The sequence below is a fragment of the Dicentrarchus labrax genome, unplaced genomic scaffold (assembly GCF_905237075.1).
Source record: "Dicentrarchus labrax unplaced genomic scaffold, dlabrax2021, whole genome shotgun sequence".
NCBI classification, from domain to species: domain Eukaryota; kingdom Metazoa; phylum Chordata; class Actinopteri; family Moronidae; genus Dicentrarchus; species Dicentrarchus labrax.
The window spans coordinates 15,856,704-15,869,816 of record NW_026136719.1 but is presented as its reverse complement, the minus strand read 5'-3'; the positions used below and the strand labels follow the sequence as shown (position 1 = coordinate 15,869,816).

Sequence of the window (13,113 nt, the reverse complement as noted above, 5' to 3'; positions counted from 1 at the left end):
TATGACAAATAAAGAACTTAAACCATGAAGGATGAAGTATGTATGCAAGGCCACCTATGGCAAAGATTATTACAGGAAAACAAAGATAGTCTCCAATCCTTCTATTCATCTCTTTCGGCCTTTATGATGATGAGTTTGACCCCTATGCCCTTAAAATAAAAAAAAGCATACACAGTTGTCAAGGTCCGTCTCATACAAAGCGCTTAAAGCATGCAAGACAGTGATCAAGGCAACAGCTCACTGTCTGCAAAACCTTGTAAGTGAATTAGTTATCTCATTCTTTTCACAGAACATTTATTCATTGATCTTACCTATACAGCTGATAATTAAAGAAGAATGTACTTGATTCCACGGACTGTGCAAAACAGATCTTTCAAAAGACTTTTAGACTGTTTTTGATGGATAAGTATATCAACAATGCCTGCGTTTTGTCTGGGTTTAATCCAAATCAAGTGACAGACTGTAATAGCTGAACAGGAAGTAAAGACAGCTGTGACCAGTACATGTATTCGGAAAGTATATAAGAACACCCGCTTAGTTTGCTTAAATAAGACATTTCTGTTCATTAGACCTGAGTTCATAAATGTTTGTTTTAATCTTTGCTAATATAAGATCTGAGTGGCTTTAGGTAGGAGACTGACTTCATCATGCCAGTGGAGCATCTTGAGATTTAAATGAAAATGTGATGGTCCAGACAGAGCAGAGCAGATTGGCTTGTGAAGAAGCAAGAGAGCTGTGATTCTGAAGTAAAAAAACAAAAACTCTTAACTTAAACTATGTCACAAACATATCTGTATTCACTTTTGTAACACAAAATATACAAAGTAACAAGAATAACATAATATTTTAACAATGTACCTGAATTTATTCAAATAATAAAGCATGATCGGTATTTGAATCTCACTTTTAAACTTAAAGCTGAAATAAAATCAGTGTAACTAGTAATGGTCCGCATGAAAATTAAGGGTTTTAATAGTGGGGGAAAAAAGTCTGAATATCTGTGGGCTATAATGCATGGTTTTTCTTCAAGAACTAGAGGTCGTGTGTATAATGTGAGGGGTCCAACATGAATTTTATAAAAAAAAACATAAAAGCTCATTTGGCCATATTGCATTATCTTATCAAATTGGAGGTTGCGCATGCAATGGAATAAGGTCCAGGTGAAAATAAAGTTTGTTTGACGTTTTACAGAAATTAGAAAGTTATTAATAAAAATCTGAAACCTCTTTCCAGTTACATACACTTTTGAGGGAAAAAAAATTCAGATGTGGTGCAGATTCAGAGTGCATTATTTGTTCTGATCCGAACTATGTATTTATATTCGTTTACATCCTTAGTATTAACGTAGGTCAGATTTTCATGGCTGTGATGATACAGCTTTCAGAATCAGGGTTATTGCCAAATAAGTTTACACTTACGAGGAATTTTGCCTTTGTGCATTGGTACATAGGAATCACAATCAAGCTAGAAAAATATAAATTAAGATAAAAAGATGAAAAATAGAATATGTACAAAATGGCCAGATACTTGAATAAAAGAGTAAAGAGCCGTACAGAAATGTGCATACAAATTGAGTGAGAAGTCTGCAAGTTAGCAGTGTGACATATAATGACATCTGCAATGTGTAAGATGAAAAACACCACCAGAAGTGCATCAATGCATTAATTAACTGTATTAATGTTTCCTTTTATGAATGACATAGGTGTGTTTTTGTCAGCTCTGTAAATGTTTTACATTCTCTTCAAATGAAAACAGGATAAATGCACTTGTTTGCATGGAATGTATTATACAACTTTAAAAGTCATTAGTTAAACAAACCATGACCAACCACTGAAATATAATTCAAGGCACAAACAAAGAATTCTATCCCTATCACCCACAAACACCAACACACACGCACACACACACACACACACACACACACACACACACACACACACACACACACACACACACGTATACACAAACCCACTTGAGGACAGCACTTCCTTTTTTACCTCCATTGCCACAAGCTAAATTCCTCAATTCATTAGAGGAGAAAAACACACAGTCCAACACTCTCATACATTCATCTGGCAAATGTGGCCTGAGGAATAATGATTTACTGTGGCTCATATTTCACCTGAGTGCACAGGGCAAACAGTTGACTGAAGTGTTGTGGAGAAAATGCTAACTGAGGCATTTTTGACTGGAGCAACTGGACAGATACTGTTTTGTGCTGTTTGTGTGAATGTTTTTGTATGTTTGGGTAAATACGATATACATAATATTTATATACAGTATGTTGAAAAAATACATAAGCCATTTGAAGTTCACCATACACGATTCTTTTCCGACGCCTTGTATGCACAGATATTGCGGATCTCCAGTTTGCCATTAAGGATAAAGTTATATTTTTATAGTGAATAATCGTGTTTTCCAGCTAACCCCTATGGCTGAACAATATGGACGGTGTGTTCACACAGTGGACCCCTTTCTCTCTGTGCAGGAGTAAAGTCAGCACAGGTGGGGCCAGCATCAAATCAGTCTCAGCTGCCGCCCTGCCCTGCCCTGTGTTCTCCTCCTAAAGAGCTTCCACTTATCTGCCTGCCACAGGACTGTCTGTGAGCCCCCGACCACTGTCATGTAGACACCATTCTTAAATTGATTCTGACAGTGCAAGAGCCCCGATTTTTCTGCTTCAGAATCCAAGCTGCCTTTTCAACGCTAGTGTACAATGCTAAGCTTTTTTCTTATTTTTATATATTTTTTTAGCAAATTCCAAGAGAATGAATACAGCTTGTGTTCCAATTTAGTAACTACATATTTTCCTTCAGTTTGAGTAAATGCTTGAGCATTTTTTTTCCTCTCCCAACGGGGGGCCGGGAAACTGGCACTCAGCAGGGAAACTTAAACAGCTCTGTTGAGTATGAGGCTCAGAGACCCTGCACAGAGCAAGCATGCAACAGAGAGCAACCTTATCTGCCATAGGACACTGTGTCCTATATTTGTATACATTTGACACAATCTATGCGTGTATATATACATACATACACACATATATACAGTACAATAATGTCATTACACGCGTCCTGTAAATTGTGATAAATGGGAACTTTGCATATTTTTTTAAGAGATAAATCTCATTGAGGTATATAATTATAAATGTCAAGTCTAAGTATCCATGTCTAAAAATCTTTTTTCTTTCTCTAGCTCTTTCTCTCTGTCTCCTTCTTGCACTCCTCCTTCCACCTTGCCTCTTATTATCTGCTACTTTCTGTGGTTTGGAGCCTTTCCAGACGGCCTCCCTTTCTTGCTCTGTGGTTTTGTTCAGCAGATTTCATCTCCCTCCTCATCGTTCCTGCAGATTGACAGCTAAGCTCAGGTATGAAAACAAACAGTTAGCTCTGGAATTGACTGGTGAAAAGAAATCCGCCACTAATGCTCCTTCACAAACTCTCCTTTTTGCCTGCCCCTGCTGAGGCTAAGCCCTAACGGCACACAAGAAAAGGCAGATGGAGATTTAAAATCATTAACCCTTAATATCACCATTCTACATGTCTGGCTTAAGCACACCGCCTCTACTGGATTATTGTGCTTATTTCTTCTTACTCTAAAACCAAAAAAAATGTCTTTCCCTCAGAAACAGAACATTATGTAGCCAAACACCCACATGTCAATAAGCTATAATTAGAGATGTGTCATCTGTATGAGATAAATGGTAGGTTGGGTTAGCAGACCTTGAAAAGCAGATCTCTGATGTTGTTGATACAATTGTTTTGCTTTGTTTGTTTATTGTACGTGCGTGTTCACCTCAACAGGATAAAGTACTCGGGGCATGTTTGAACACAACTACAGTAAAAGAATGTCTTTCTTTTCACGGGTAAAGGCTCGGGTCAAATTCTGTCACACCAATTGTTTTTCATTTTTGTTTTTTGAGAAATTATTTCCTCACCAGTCAGATTGCACCACTTGCCTCTGCAATAACACAATTACTCGTCTTTCAAGGTTTTGAGATTTTGGAACAATGTCAAAAGGTAGCCTACGAGGTGCTCTGTAAATTGGTTTGCAATCAGCATAGAATATACAAGGCCACTCTGCCGGTAGGTGCTGTAGTCTTTATCTGCATGTCAACCCTTAGTCTCTTTCTTTCTTTCATTCATTTAAAACCTACAGGCATGTTTTCCTTTTGTACTGATTTTAACCTAACAATTAATGGAACCTCTGATTCATCATAACACTTTAGATCTTAATCATAAGGTGTTTTCTGCTTGGTACCTTTGTTTGTGTTTTAATTAGGCAGACCTTGTGCGTCTCCAACCCTGGGCTTCTTTTTAATTGCCCGTATTTACATCAGGCAGACTTCAAACGCAGAGAGAGAGAGAGAGAGAGAGAGAGAGAGACATTTGTAAGGGGGAGCACAAAGCAGCCCTTTGAAATGTCTACAGTCATACGAAATGGCATGCTAATTAAAAATCTAAGGCTGCCACTGTGATAGGAGAAGCATTTATATTGGTAACTGTGGTGTATAGACTGTCTCCATAACTCATCAACAGACAGAGGCCATAGTGTTTATTATCAGACTCCCTACCTGTTTACAGACCACCAAGTAACCTTCCCATTCCCATTCATCAAACAGAAGAAATGCCCTGCCTGTAATTTAACAGACCAGCTTTCAAAAGGCTAAATCATTTTAAACATTTTACCCAGTGCACTTTGATCTACTGTGGCATACAGTATACCAGGGCAGGTACAATGAATCTAGTTTACCAAGCAATGATTTATCCTTCAGTTCATTAAGGTTATTGCCAATGAATATACTTATTAGAACATTCAACAGCCTTTTTTCCATTTCCTCTGCAAGTGTAATTCAATAATTAAAACCAAACACTAGTTTTATTTATGTACGTCACACATGTTTTATAAAAAGAAAAAATTAAGCAAATTATCAAAATCACCTGCACAGCAGTGAAGTGAGCCTTTATAGGTTTGTGAATAGTCTTCATGTTCAGGTTTCCAAGAAATAAAAACAAGACACAAGAAGCTGTCTAATGAAGGTAATCACTTAAAGAGTGTAGGAGCCAGTGACAGCTTGGTGTTATCAGCCAGCTGGTATTGTGCTTTCTTGCACTGTATAAACACACCAGCTCTCAGTAACAGTCAGTGCTAAGGACTGCGCAGCAGCCCTGCCCATCTTAGGCCCACCTTCACCCTGTCATAAACACAGATTTTGGGGGAGTGCTGAGTTGCGCTTTGCCGTCCTGCACTTAATACGCTGCGCAGGGCGTTCACTGTCAGAGTCAAGACATTCCACTCAAACGCAGGCTCACTGAGGAGACGACTCTGTGCGTCTCAGCACCATCTCCTCTCCTAACGGCTTCTCTCCTCTCAGCTCGGCCATGCTCTGTTTACATCAAGCACACTTTTGGTTCAACAATTACCAGAGCAGCATGGATGTACTGCGTGTGCCAGAGCAGAGTAGCAAGGCTCATGGCCGTCTGAAGGGACAACAACAATAAACCGCTGACAGGCACACAGGGAGCCTCAGAATAAGTCTAAATGGGCTGGAATTTTGAAGACAGCACTTTGGAAGGAGTCAGGCATTCCAACAAAAGATAAGAGGAGAGAAATGAATGAGGAGGGCAGCCAAAGGCCTTTGTTTTATTTCAGAGTACAAGGCTGTTTCTGAGATTATACAGTACATAGATAATGTATGTCTGATAGGAATGAGGGACATGGCTTAAAAGTGATGTTTGTGTGATAGTGTATAGTCCTACCTTTCACTTCTGCCAGAAGTTCACTGGTGTTGAGTCTCTCCATCTTTTCTTTCCAGTCTTTAGAGAGAAGTTTCTCCATGCATGAGGATTCTTAAAAAGAAAAAGAAAAAAAATAAATAGTAAGTCATTTGAAAGACAACATTAGTCCCTCGTTTAGGTGTAATATTTTTCCTTTTTAGGATTATTGGATATTGTGTATAGAATACACACTTTGTGGATGGTATAAATTTCTAAATCTATTCACTTAAATGAAAAACGAAAGAAAGTCAGTGTACCAGATAAAAGAGGGTTATTTTATTTGATGGTATTGCGCAGCAAGCATTAAAAAAGACTCAGTCTGCCAGTAGAGGGATGAGCAAAGGGTGGAGTGAGGAGGGAAGCAGGCATTGTGGGGATAGAATAAGGGCAGAGACGCACATTAAGTGGGAAGGAAGGAGTGAGACTGGGTACATCCGAGCGTTCACATGGCTGCCAATGATGAAAACAATTAACATTTGTCCAGCAGACAATGAATCAGAGGAGGAATGGCTGCAATCTGCCATGCTGTCGCTGCGGTAGCTGATAAAGAACACACTGGGCCGGCTGACCCAGGCCTCCACCATCCTTACACTGCTTAGGGGTCAGCCTGTTCCCATCAAACACCAGCAGCAAAAGCAGCCCACCACCTTGAGCCACTGTCTCCACAGACTGCCTCCAATCTGAACTAGATGAAGACATGCAGTGTATAGTCCTGTTGATTTTGATTGAACAAGCAGCAATTCTGTGTAATCCAGCTCTGGAACCACAATTATATAATACTCAATTTGATTAATATAAATTGGTTGTGCTGATTTCTATAGGAATTGTTGTCACGTTACATATAGTGCCTGAAGATGATATAATTTGTAAAACTGTATTTCTCTAGATTTTGAGCAAAATGTAAAACCAAAGCAGACAAACTAATTATGACCACAAAGCCCCCGGACACCATAATGACTAGTCCAACCACATATCATTTATGATCATAGGCAACAAAAGGGCACAATTCATAAGCATGTTAATGATTCAAATGATGCCACAGAGGAGTTTTTCTCAGCTTGATGTAGCTGTCATGTGTTTGTTTTCCAAGTTGCACATAATGTTTAACACAGAGAAATGGAGAATGACTGAGAAGTGCCGGTCACATGCAATATTTTAGACTCTTTCAGTTTCACCATCATCATCCTTGACATCAAACAAAGAAGAGATTTATACAGTTTACAACATTTACATGTGTTGTTTAATTTTATCTGTCTGTAACATCTCTTTCCCTTTGCTTCCACAAACCAAACACCGTTGCTTGTTCTAACAAACACACTGACTTCAGAGGAACTGGGAGTAACAAGGAGTCAATAGTTCCACTGTGGCCTTGTTTAAGGACGGCTTTCAGAGAGATCAAGCAGAGTGACCATTTTGTTTGATTGTCCACTTCCTCCAATGTGATGGGGGTCGACAGGACATCTTCAGTTCTGGGTCATTATAACATTACTTCTGCTTTATTGACTTTCCAATTCCCAACTCACAGTTTGTCCCCTTGACCCTAAAAGAGGGAGAAAAAAAAGGCTGTGTGTGTTGTGTGTGTTTGTGTCCATAACTCCCTCCGTGGCACAAAGATCACAGATCTTAAAACAGGGGTTAAGCGCAGGGGGGAGTAGCAGAGCTCAGCTCTTCTTCCTTGCACCTCACCCCTGAGTGAGACAGCTTCCTCTCCCGGAACAACAAACTCCCCTGAAATCATAATCTTCTGACAAACAGAGCAACATCAGTGCATGACATTTTCTCCCCTAAAGCACAGAAAAGGCTTATTTTTAAAGTGGTGTAAAGGGGAATTAAACAAACGCAGTGAACATATGTTAATATGCACACATATGCTTCCTCACACACATGCGCACACACACACATACGTACATCCGCACACTTTCATCACAGATGCTGCTCTAGCACTTGATCATTAAGGAATGCACCAACTGTTGGAGATAATGTGGTGCCAGCTTCCATTCTACTCCAGTCCTCCCCCTCCTTTCCACCTCCCTCCCAGGAGGGCTGCCGCTCCCTCACTTCTCCATCCCCTCCGCTGGGCCAGACACAACCTGCCAAGTCCTCCAACAGGAAAGACTACAGCTGGAATGCACCGCTGTCCTCCCTGCCTTCCACCTGGGAGAGGTGAATAATGACCTGGATTAGTCTATAAAATAACTCTCAAACATCTTTCAGTGTTCGAACGGCGTGGACAAAACAGGCAACCAAAAATGGATTTGGTGAAAGCAGACCAACTTTTGCGCAGGCGTGCTCGAGGAAACAGTAAATGAGTCAGATGTCTGGCTTTTTTCAAAGCGCCCTTCTACAGCCTATTTTTCAGAAGAATTTAGATTAATAGGAGGAATGCTATTTCAGTTTCTAAAATGTCTGTCTGTTTTTTCTGGAGAAATTATAGATGCCAATGGAAACACTGGTTAGCATCAACATAATAATTACTGTCAGGTTATGACACAGAGAATGTCAAAATTGATACACACTGTATTCACCATAAAATAACAAATTATTTCTGATAAAAGATTCACACTTCACTGATTTGCAAGTGAAAAGGAAACATAATTATTTAAGACAGTTGCTGCAGAACCTCTGAAGTTTTTACTGTAAAGAGGAGTTTTCTGCTCTTGTCCTTTCAAAGTAGGACATCACATACTGGGGAATTAGCTAAAACAAGAGAAGAGTCCAGTGAGTTTATTTTTATTTTCCTATGGGGGCTCTTAAATCTCTCGCACCCCCACCCCTTCCATTTCTTTCCCTCCCCCTCTCGAGATAAAATGCTCTGTGGCTGGGGAGCAAGCCATTCAGCTGGGATGAGAATGGAATGAAAACAATAGCCCTTATCAGGCTCTTATTTACATTTTCCCAGCGTCCCTGCAGTAGACAGCTTGGCTTGTCACCAAGCCCAGATCACCCCACTGGACCCAGACCAACTTCCTCCAGCCCCAGCGATTCCAATGGTCCCTATGGACCCTTGCCTGGCAGAGACCCCCTCCACTCTGCAGCTAGCACAGATAGCAACATACAAGACAAAACTACTGGAGTGTGTGTCCAAGATGTGTTCCCATTGAGAGAGGAATGGTTTCTGGACTACTAAGCCCGTCTGGGTCTCATTGTCTCTTCTCTGGGGCTGGTGCTGTATAGCTGGAAAAATGCCCTGAATCCTTTCCCGAGATTTTTTGAGAGTTTCCAAGTGGCACTCAGAAGAAAGCGAAAAGTCATCACTGATTTAATTCTGCCAGATTCAATATGTTTGTCTCCTATCAGTGCTGTCATCTCTAGTATACAGCTTGTGCAGGTATTCTGTGATCTTATTGATGTGGGTGAACCGGCGCAGGGATTGAGACACCTAAAGCCGAGATGAGTTGGCTAGATTAGGCTACAGCTTTATTTTACTGTATTAAAAACAAAGCTAATGATCCTCATAAATCTCAACAAAGGAATGTTTCTAGGTTGAAGTGTGACATAAACAAAGCTTTCAGCACCTGGCAGTCAATGCTGCCAGAATATCATGTTCAGTATAAACCACAGTAGTGAAGCGGGGAGGCAGGTTACCACTATCTGTCCTGACACCGACTGACTCCCTGACAGTCCCGAGAGAAAATTTCTTTCCCTCTCATATTTCATACAGTTATTACTATCTGGTGTTTTAATGTAACAACTAATAATCTGAATTTATTTTTTTATTGTTCACACTAAGTAAGACAAAACACTTTTATTAAATTGAGTGCTAGTTAGCTATAAATGCCTGTGGTTTAGAGGCGAAGGTAAAGGAAAGTTGTTTGCTAATTTATGTGTTTATTGCTCCTCTAAACAGATTCAAACGATCATTGCAAACTGTAGAACAGCTCAAATCACTGACTGGAACACAAAATAGACAAATAAACACAGCTTCAAACAAATCAAATCTTGTCACTTTGGAATTGGATTGGACAGTAATAAAGTAGATCTTAAAAATTCATGACACACTAATTTTTATATAGCCCTCCAGATTGGAATGGAGATGTGAAGTCCAGTGTGTATATTAAAGTTAGCAAATATACCAGCACTGTTTGGGCCAAAATTTTGTTCATTTTTACATATCAATGTTTTCAATGTCTAAAAGGTTTCATCTACTAAATTTGTTGATGCAACCAAACATGCCATCATGTTTTAAAGACAGTGACTCAAAGCACAGAAATGGGTTGTTACAACATGCAGCAATTGGTATTTTATTACCCTGTGTTGTCAGCAATGAAATCGTTTCAACTGTCTGCCACCACATTCTGAGCTTCTCTGTGTGCACTATTCTCCCGGGAGAAAGATGATACTTGTGTTTGAGTGTTTGTTGTGTTGAAAAGCAGTTGGCAGAGAAAAGGGGGCTATCTAGGAGAGTCAAATTAGCCATTAGTCATGGATAACAGACTAAGAGACCTCCCCTTTAGCATTGGCCTTGTATATCAGTTGTCGCAGCCTCAAGGGGAAACATGTAATTACCAAATCAATGATCAACTGACACTGACCATATAAATAATTTCCTCCCCAGAATGCAGAGGCCCGTACAGTGAGGCACATAGGGAAACAATGCTATTTGCAGCGAGGAGGAGCCGAGGCACACAGGAAATGGGGTTTAGAGTCTCTAAACAAGCTTCAGCTTGAATGGAACACATTTTTTACAATTTGTCATGATCCAGTTATAGTCAACCAAAACCAAAACCTCCACAGAACACTAAACTTGGCATTAGGAAGATCTAAGAACTGCAATAACAAAACCTCAAGAAAACACCATTTAAAAGAAAAGAGTGAGTCTAAGCAACAAAATAAAATTATTTTGCTTGTTGCAATTTCAACAAATAGACTAGCTGCTCAAAATACAGAAAAATCTGTGTTAAACTACATATGAAAAAAACAAAAAAAATAAATTGTAAAAAACCTGACCTACCAGTAACCACCATGTCCTTGAACAAGCTTCTTTACCATTCATTCTACACTGTAGATCAATAAGTTTATGAAAATGCTTACGTTTGCTCCAGCAAAACAAGCCACACATGTGGAAATATTACATATGCAAATTGTTGAAAATATCTAGGGCCACAGAAAATGAGGACAGGTTTTAGGCTGTGGGTAACAAAGACATTTCGTGTCCTGCATATATGTTCAGAAAATATATGTGAGAAATGAAAAAATAACTTTTTAATTTGGAATCTTGTCAAGGAAATATAATTGTGTAATATAATATGTTGATGACTGTTGCCTGGTGATGCTTAGCTAAGTGGTCTAATGAAGTAAGCAATGGCATAAGGAATATTCACTCTTGCTTAGTTTGAAAATTACAGAAATCATTTTTATTTTGCAATGATTTATACAGTCATAAGTTTAGCATTAATGACTTCTATATGATATTAATGCTTTTGATATACTTTATTGTATTGACTGTACCATGTGATTACAGATGTTAAAAGGATGTGTCTAAATTCTAAAAACTGGAATGTCTTAAATAGCTTTTTTTTTTTTTTTTTTTAAAAAAAGCTCTTAAATTTCACTCTTACATTCACTGTTTGATACAGTATATTTCTTTAATTCAGGCGTAGATTTCTGTCTCAGAGATGAAACTCCGAATTTCAGTCAGACAATGATAGGCTGACGTCTAATTTCCCATCCACTCTGCACTGCACGGGAAACAAATCAAAAGTCGAGATTGATAAAAAAGAAAATGACTGTGACACACTCCAAGGAGTCCTTTGAATATCTTAATCACAGACACACTAAAAACAAGACCCCATCATCACACCAAATAAAACATAATAATTACAAGAGGCAGGCAGGGAAGTGAAATGCAGAGAGAAAACATGTTTTTGTCATTCAGCCGGTAGTCCCTGAGACAACAGCTGTTGGATGCTGCAAATACTCCTGAAGTCTCCATAATCATGGCGTTATTGAAGTGAGGACAAAAAGGGCACTAATTGCAAGGGAGCAATCGGAACGCAATAGGTTACACACCCGGGTGATGCTGCACAATGCAAACGCTAAAGAGGGAGCTGGGGGGAAAAAAAACATTCTGAGCACAACAGTGCGTTGTCGCTCATTTTCAGGCAATTACCTTTCCTCGTTGTCAACAGTCTTAATAAGCTCTACCATTTCAAGAAGACTTTTTGGTGCAGTTAAATAATTCCAGCTTTTTAATATGTAATTACTAGTGCTGGCATGCATAAATAAAAAGGTCCAGACATGTCAGTGTATTGTGGAGCACCTGCACCTCGTGGTGGGCTTTCTTTAACTGACACCTAATCATTATTCCACTTGGTGAACATCTCTGTTAGTCACCTTTAGACTATCCTGTTTGGTCATGTAAACAGTTGCTATAAATACATTGTAGGTAACTTGGATGAGGTGTACTTCATCTGAGGTTCTGACACATGTCCTCCCTTGCTGCCTCACTTCCATTCATACTTATTTCCTTGCTTCTTACTGTACCTTCTTTACCTCAACATGAAGGCCATAATCATACCTCACTAAGTACCAACATTAGTTGTTAGTATGTAGAAGGGTCATGGGTCGGTTGTAGTTTTTCTTATTCAAAGGAATAGGAGTTTGAGAAGCTGCTTTGTCTGTGGCATCCTGTATTCCTGTATTCAAGGAATCAATAAAAATTCAATGTTGTATTTTGCGCCACTCTATTTCTTTGGTGAATATTTTGTGGTTGCTTCCAGCTAATTTAATTTATCTCTTGTTTCTATTCCATTAGCAATTGAAGGTTGCAGACTTAAATGCCAAGTGGACTGAAAGATCCATTCCTGACACATACAACCACAGGTCAAAACTATTATAAACTGCAATTCAAAGTAGGAAAATTTGCAAAATTGTGGCTTTTTCCTCAAGCATCTGAACACGCTGGCCTATGTGGCGAGGAACTATCCCTCGCCTTTATCTGCACTGACCAACGTGTTAATCCCACAGTGTTGACCTGGCCATTCTGAGAAGACTTATACATACACAGCACCCTGACCTCTCTAAATAGGACACGTGTCTATCAAGCATATATGAATTAACTATCCTCAAGGGGCTTCACCTCCTGAGCTGAGCAGCATGTGACCTCTCCCAATCCATTTTACTGCGGCACTCTGTGGCAATCAGGCTTGAATTATTAAAGTGAGCAGTGAGCAATGATCAATTCATTGCGGCCCTTGCTCGCAGACTGCCTGGCCGTACTTCAGCAGAAATGACATTGAGAACACTTGAGTATGCTTCCAGACAATGCACATAAATGTGAAATATGTCAGACCCAATATGTCAATAATCATAACTGTACAGGCTGAGGCCATGTCCAGGC

At 39.5% G+C, this 13,113-nt stretch overlaps 1 protein-coding gene across 9 annotated transcripts in view; it reads right to left on the bottom strand.

The window, feature by feature from the left end:
• The window catches only part of sox6 (SRY-box transcription factor 6), a 136,741-nt gene that overhangs the window by 61,190 nt on the left and 62,438 nt on the right, over positions 1–13,113 (bottom strand). For all 9 annotated transcript variants that reach the window (XM_051379514.1, XM_051379520.1, XM_051379512.1 and 6 more), the window contains one exon: positions 5,757–5,846. In XM_051379514.1, coding sequence (XP_051235474.1) covers positions 5,757–5,846 — 90 coding nt within the window. The remainder of the gene's footprint in view (positions 1–5,756; positions 5,847–13,113) is intronic.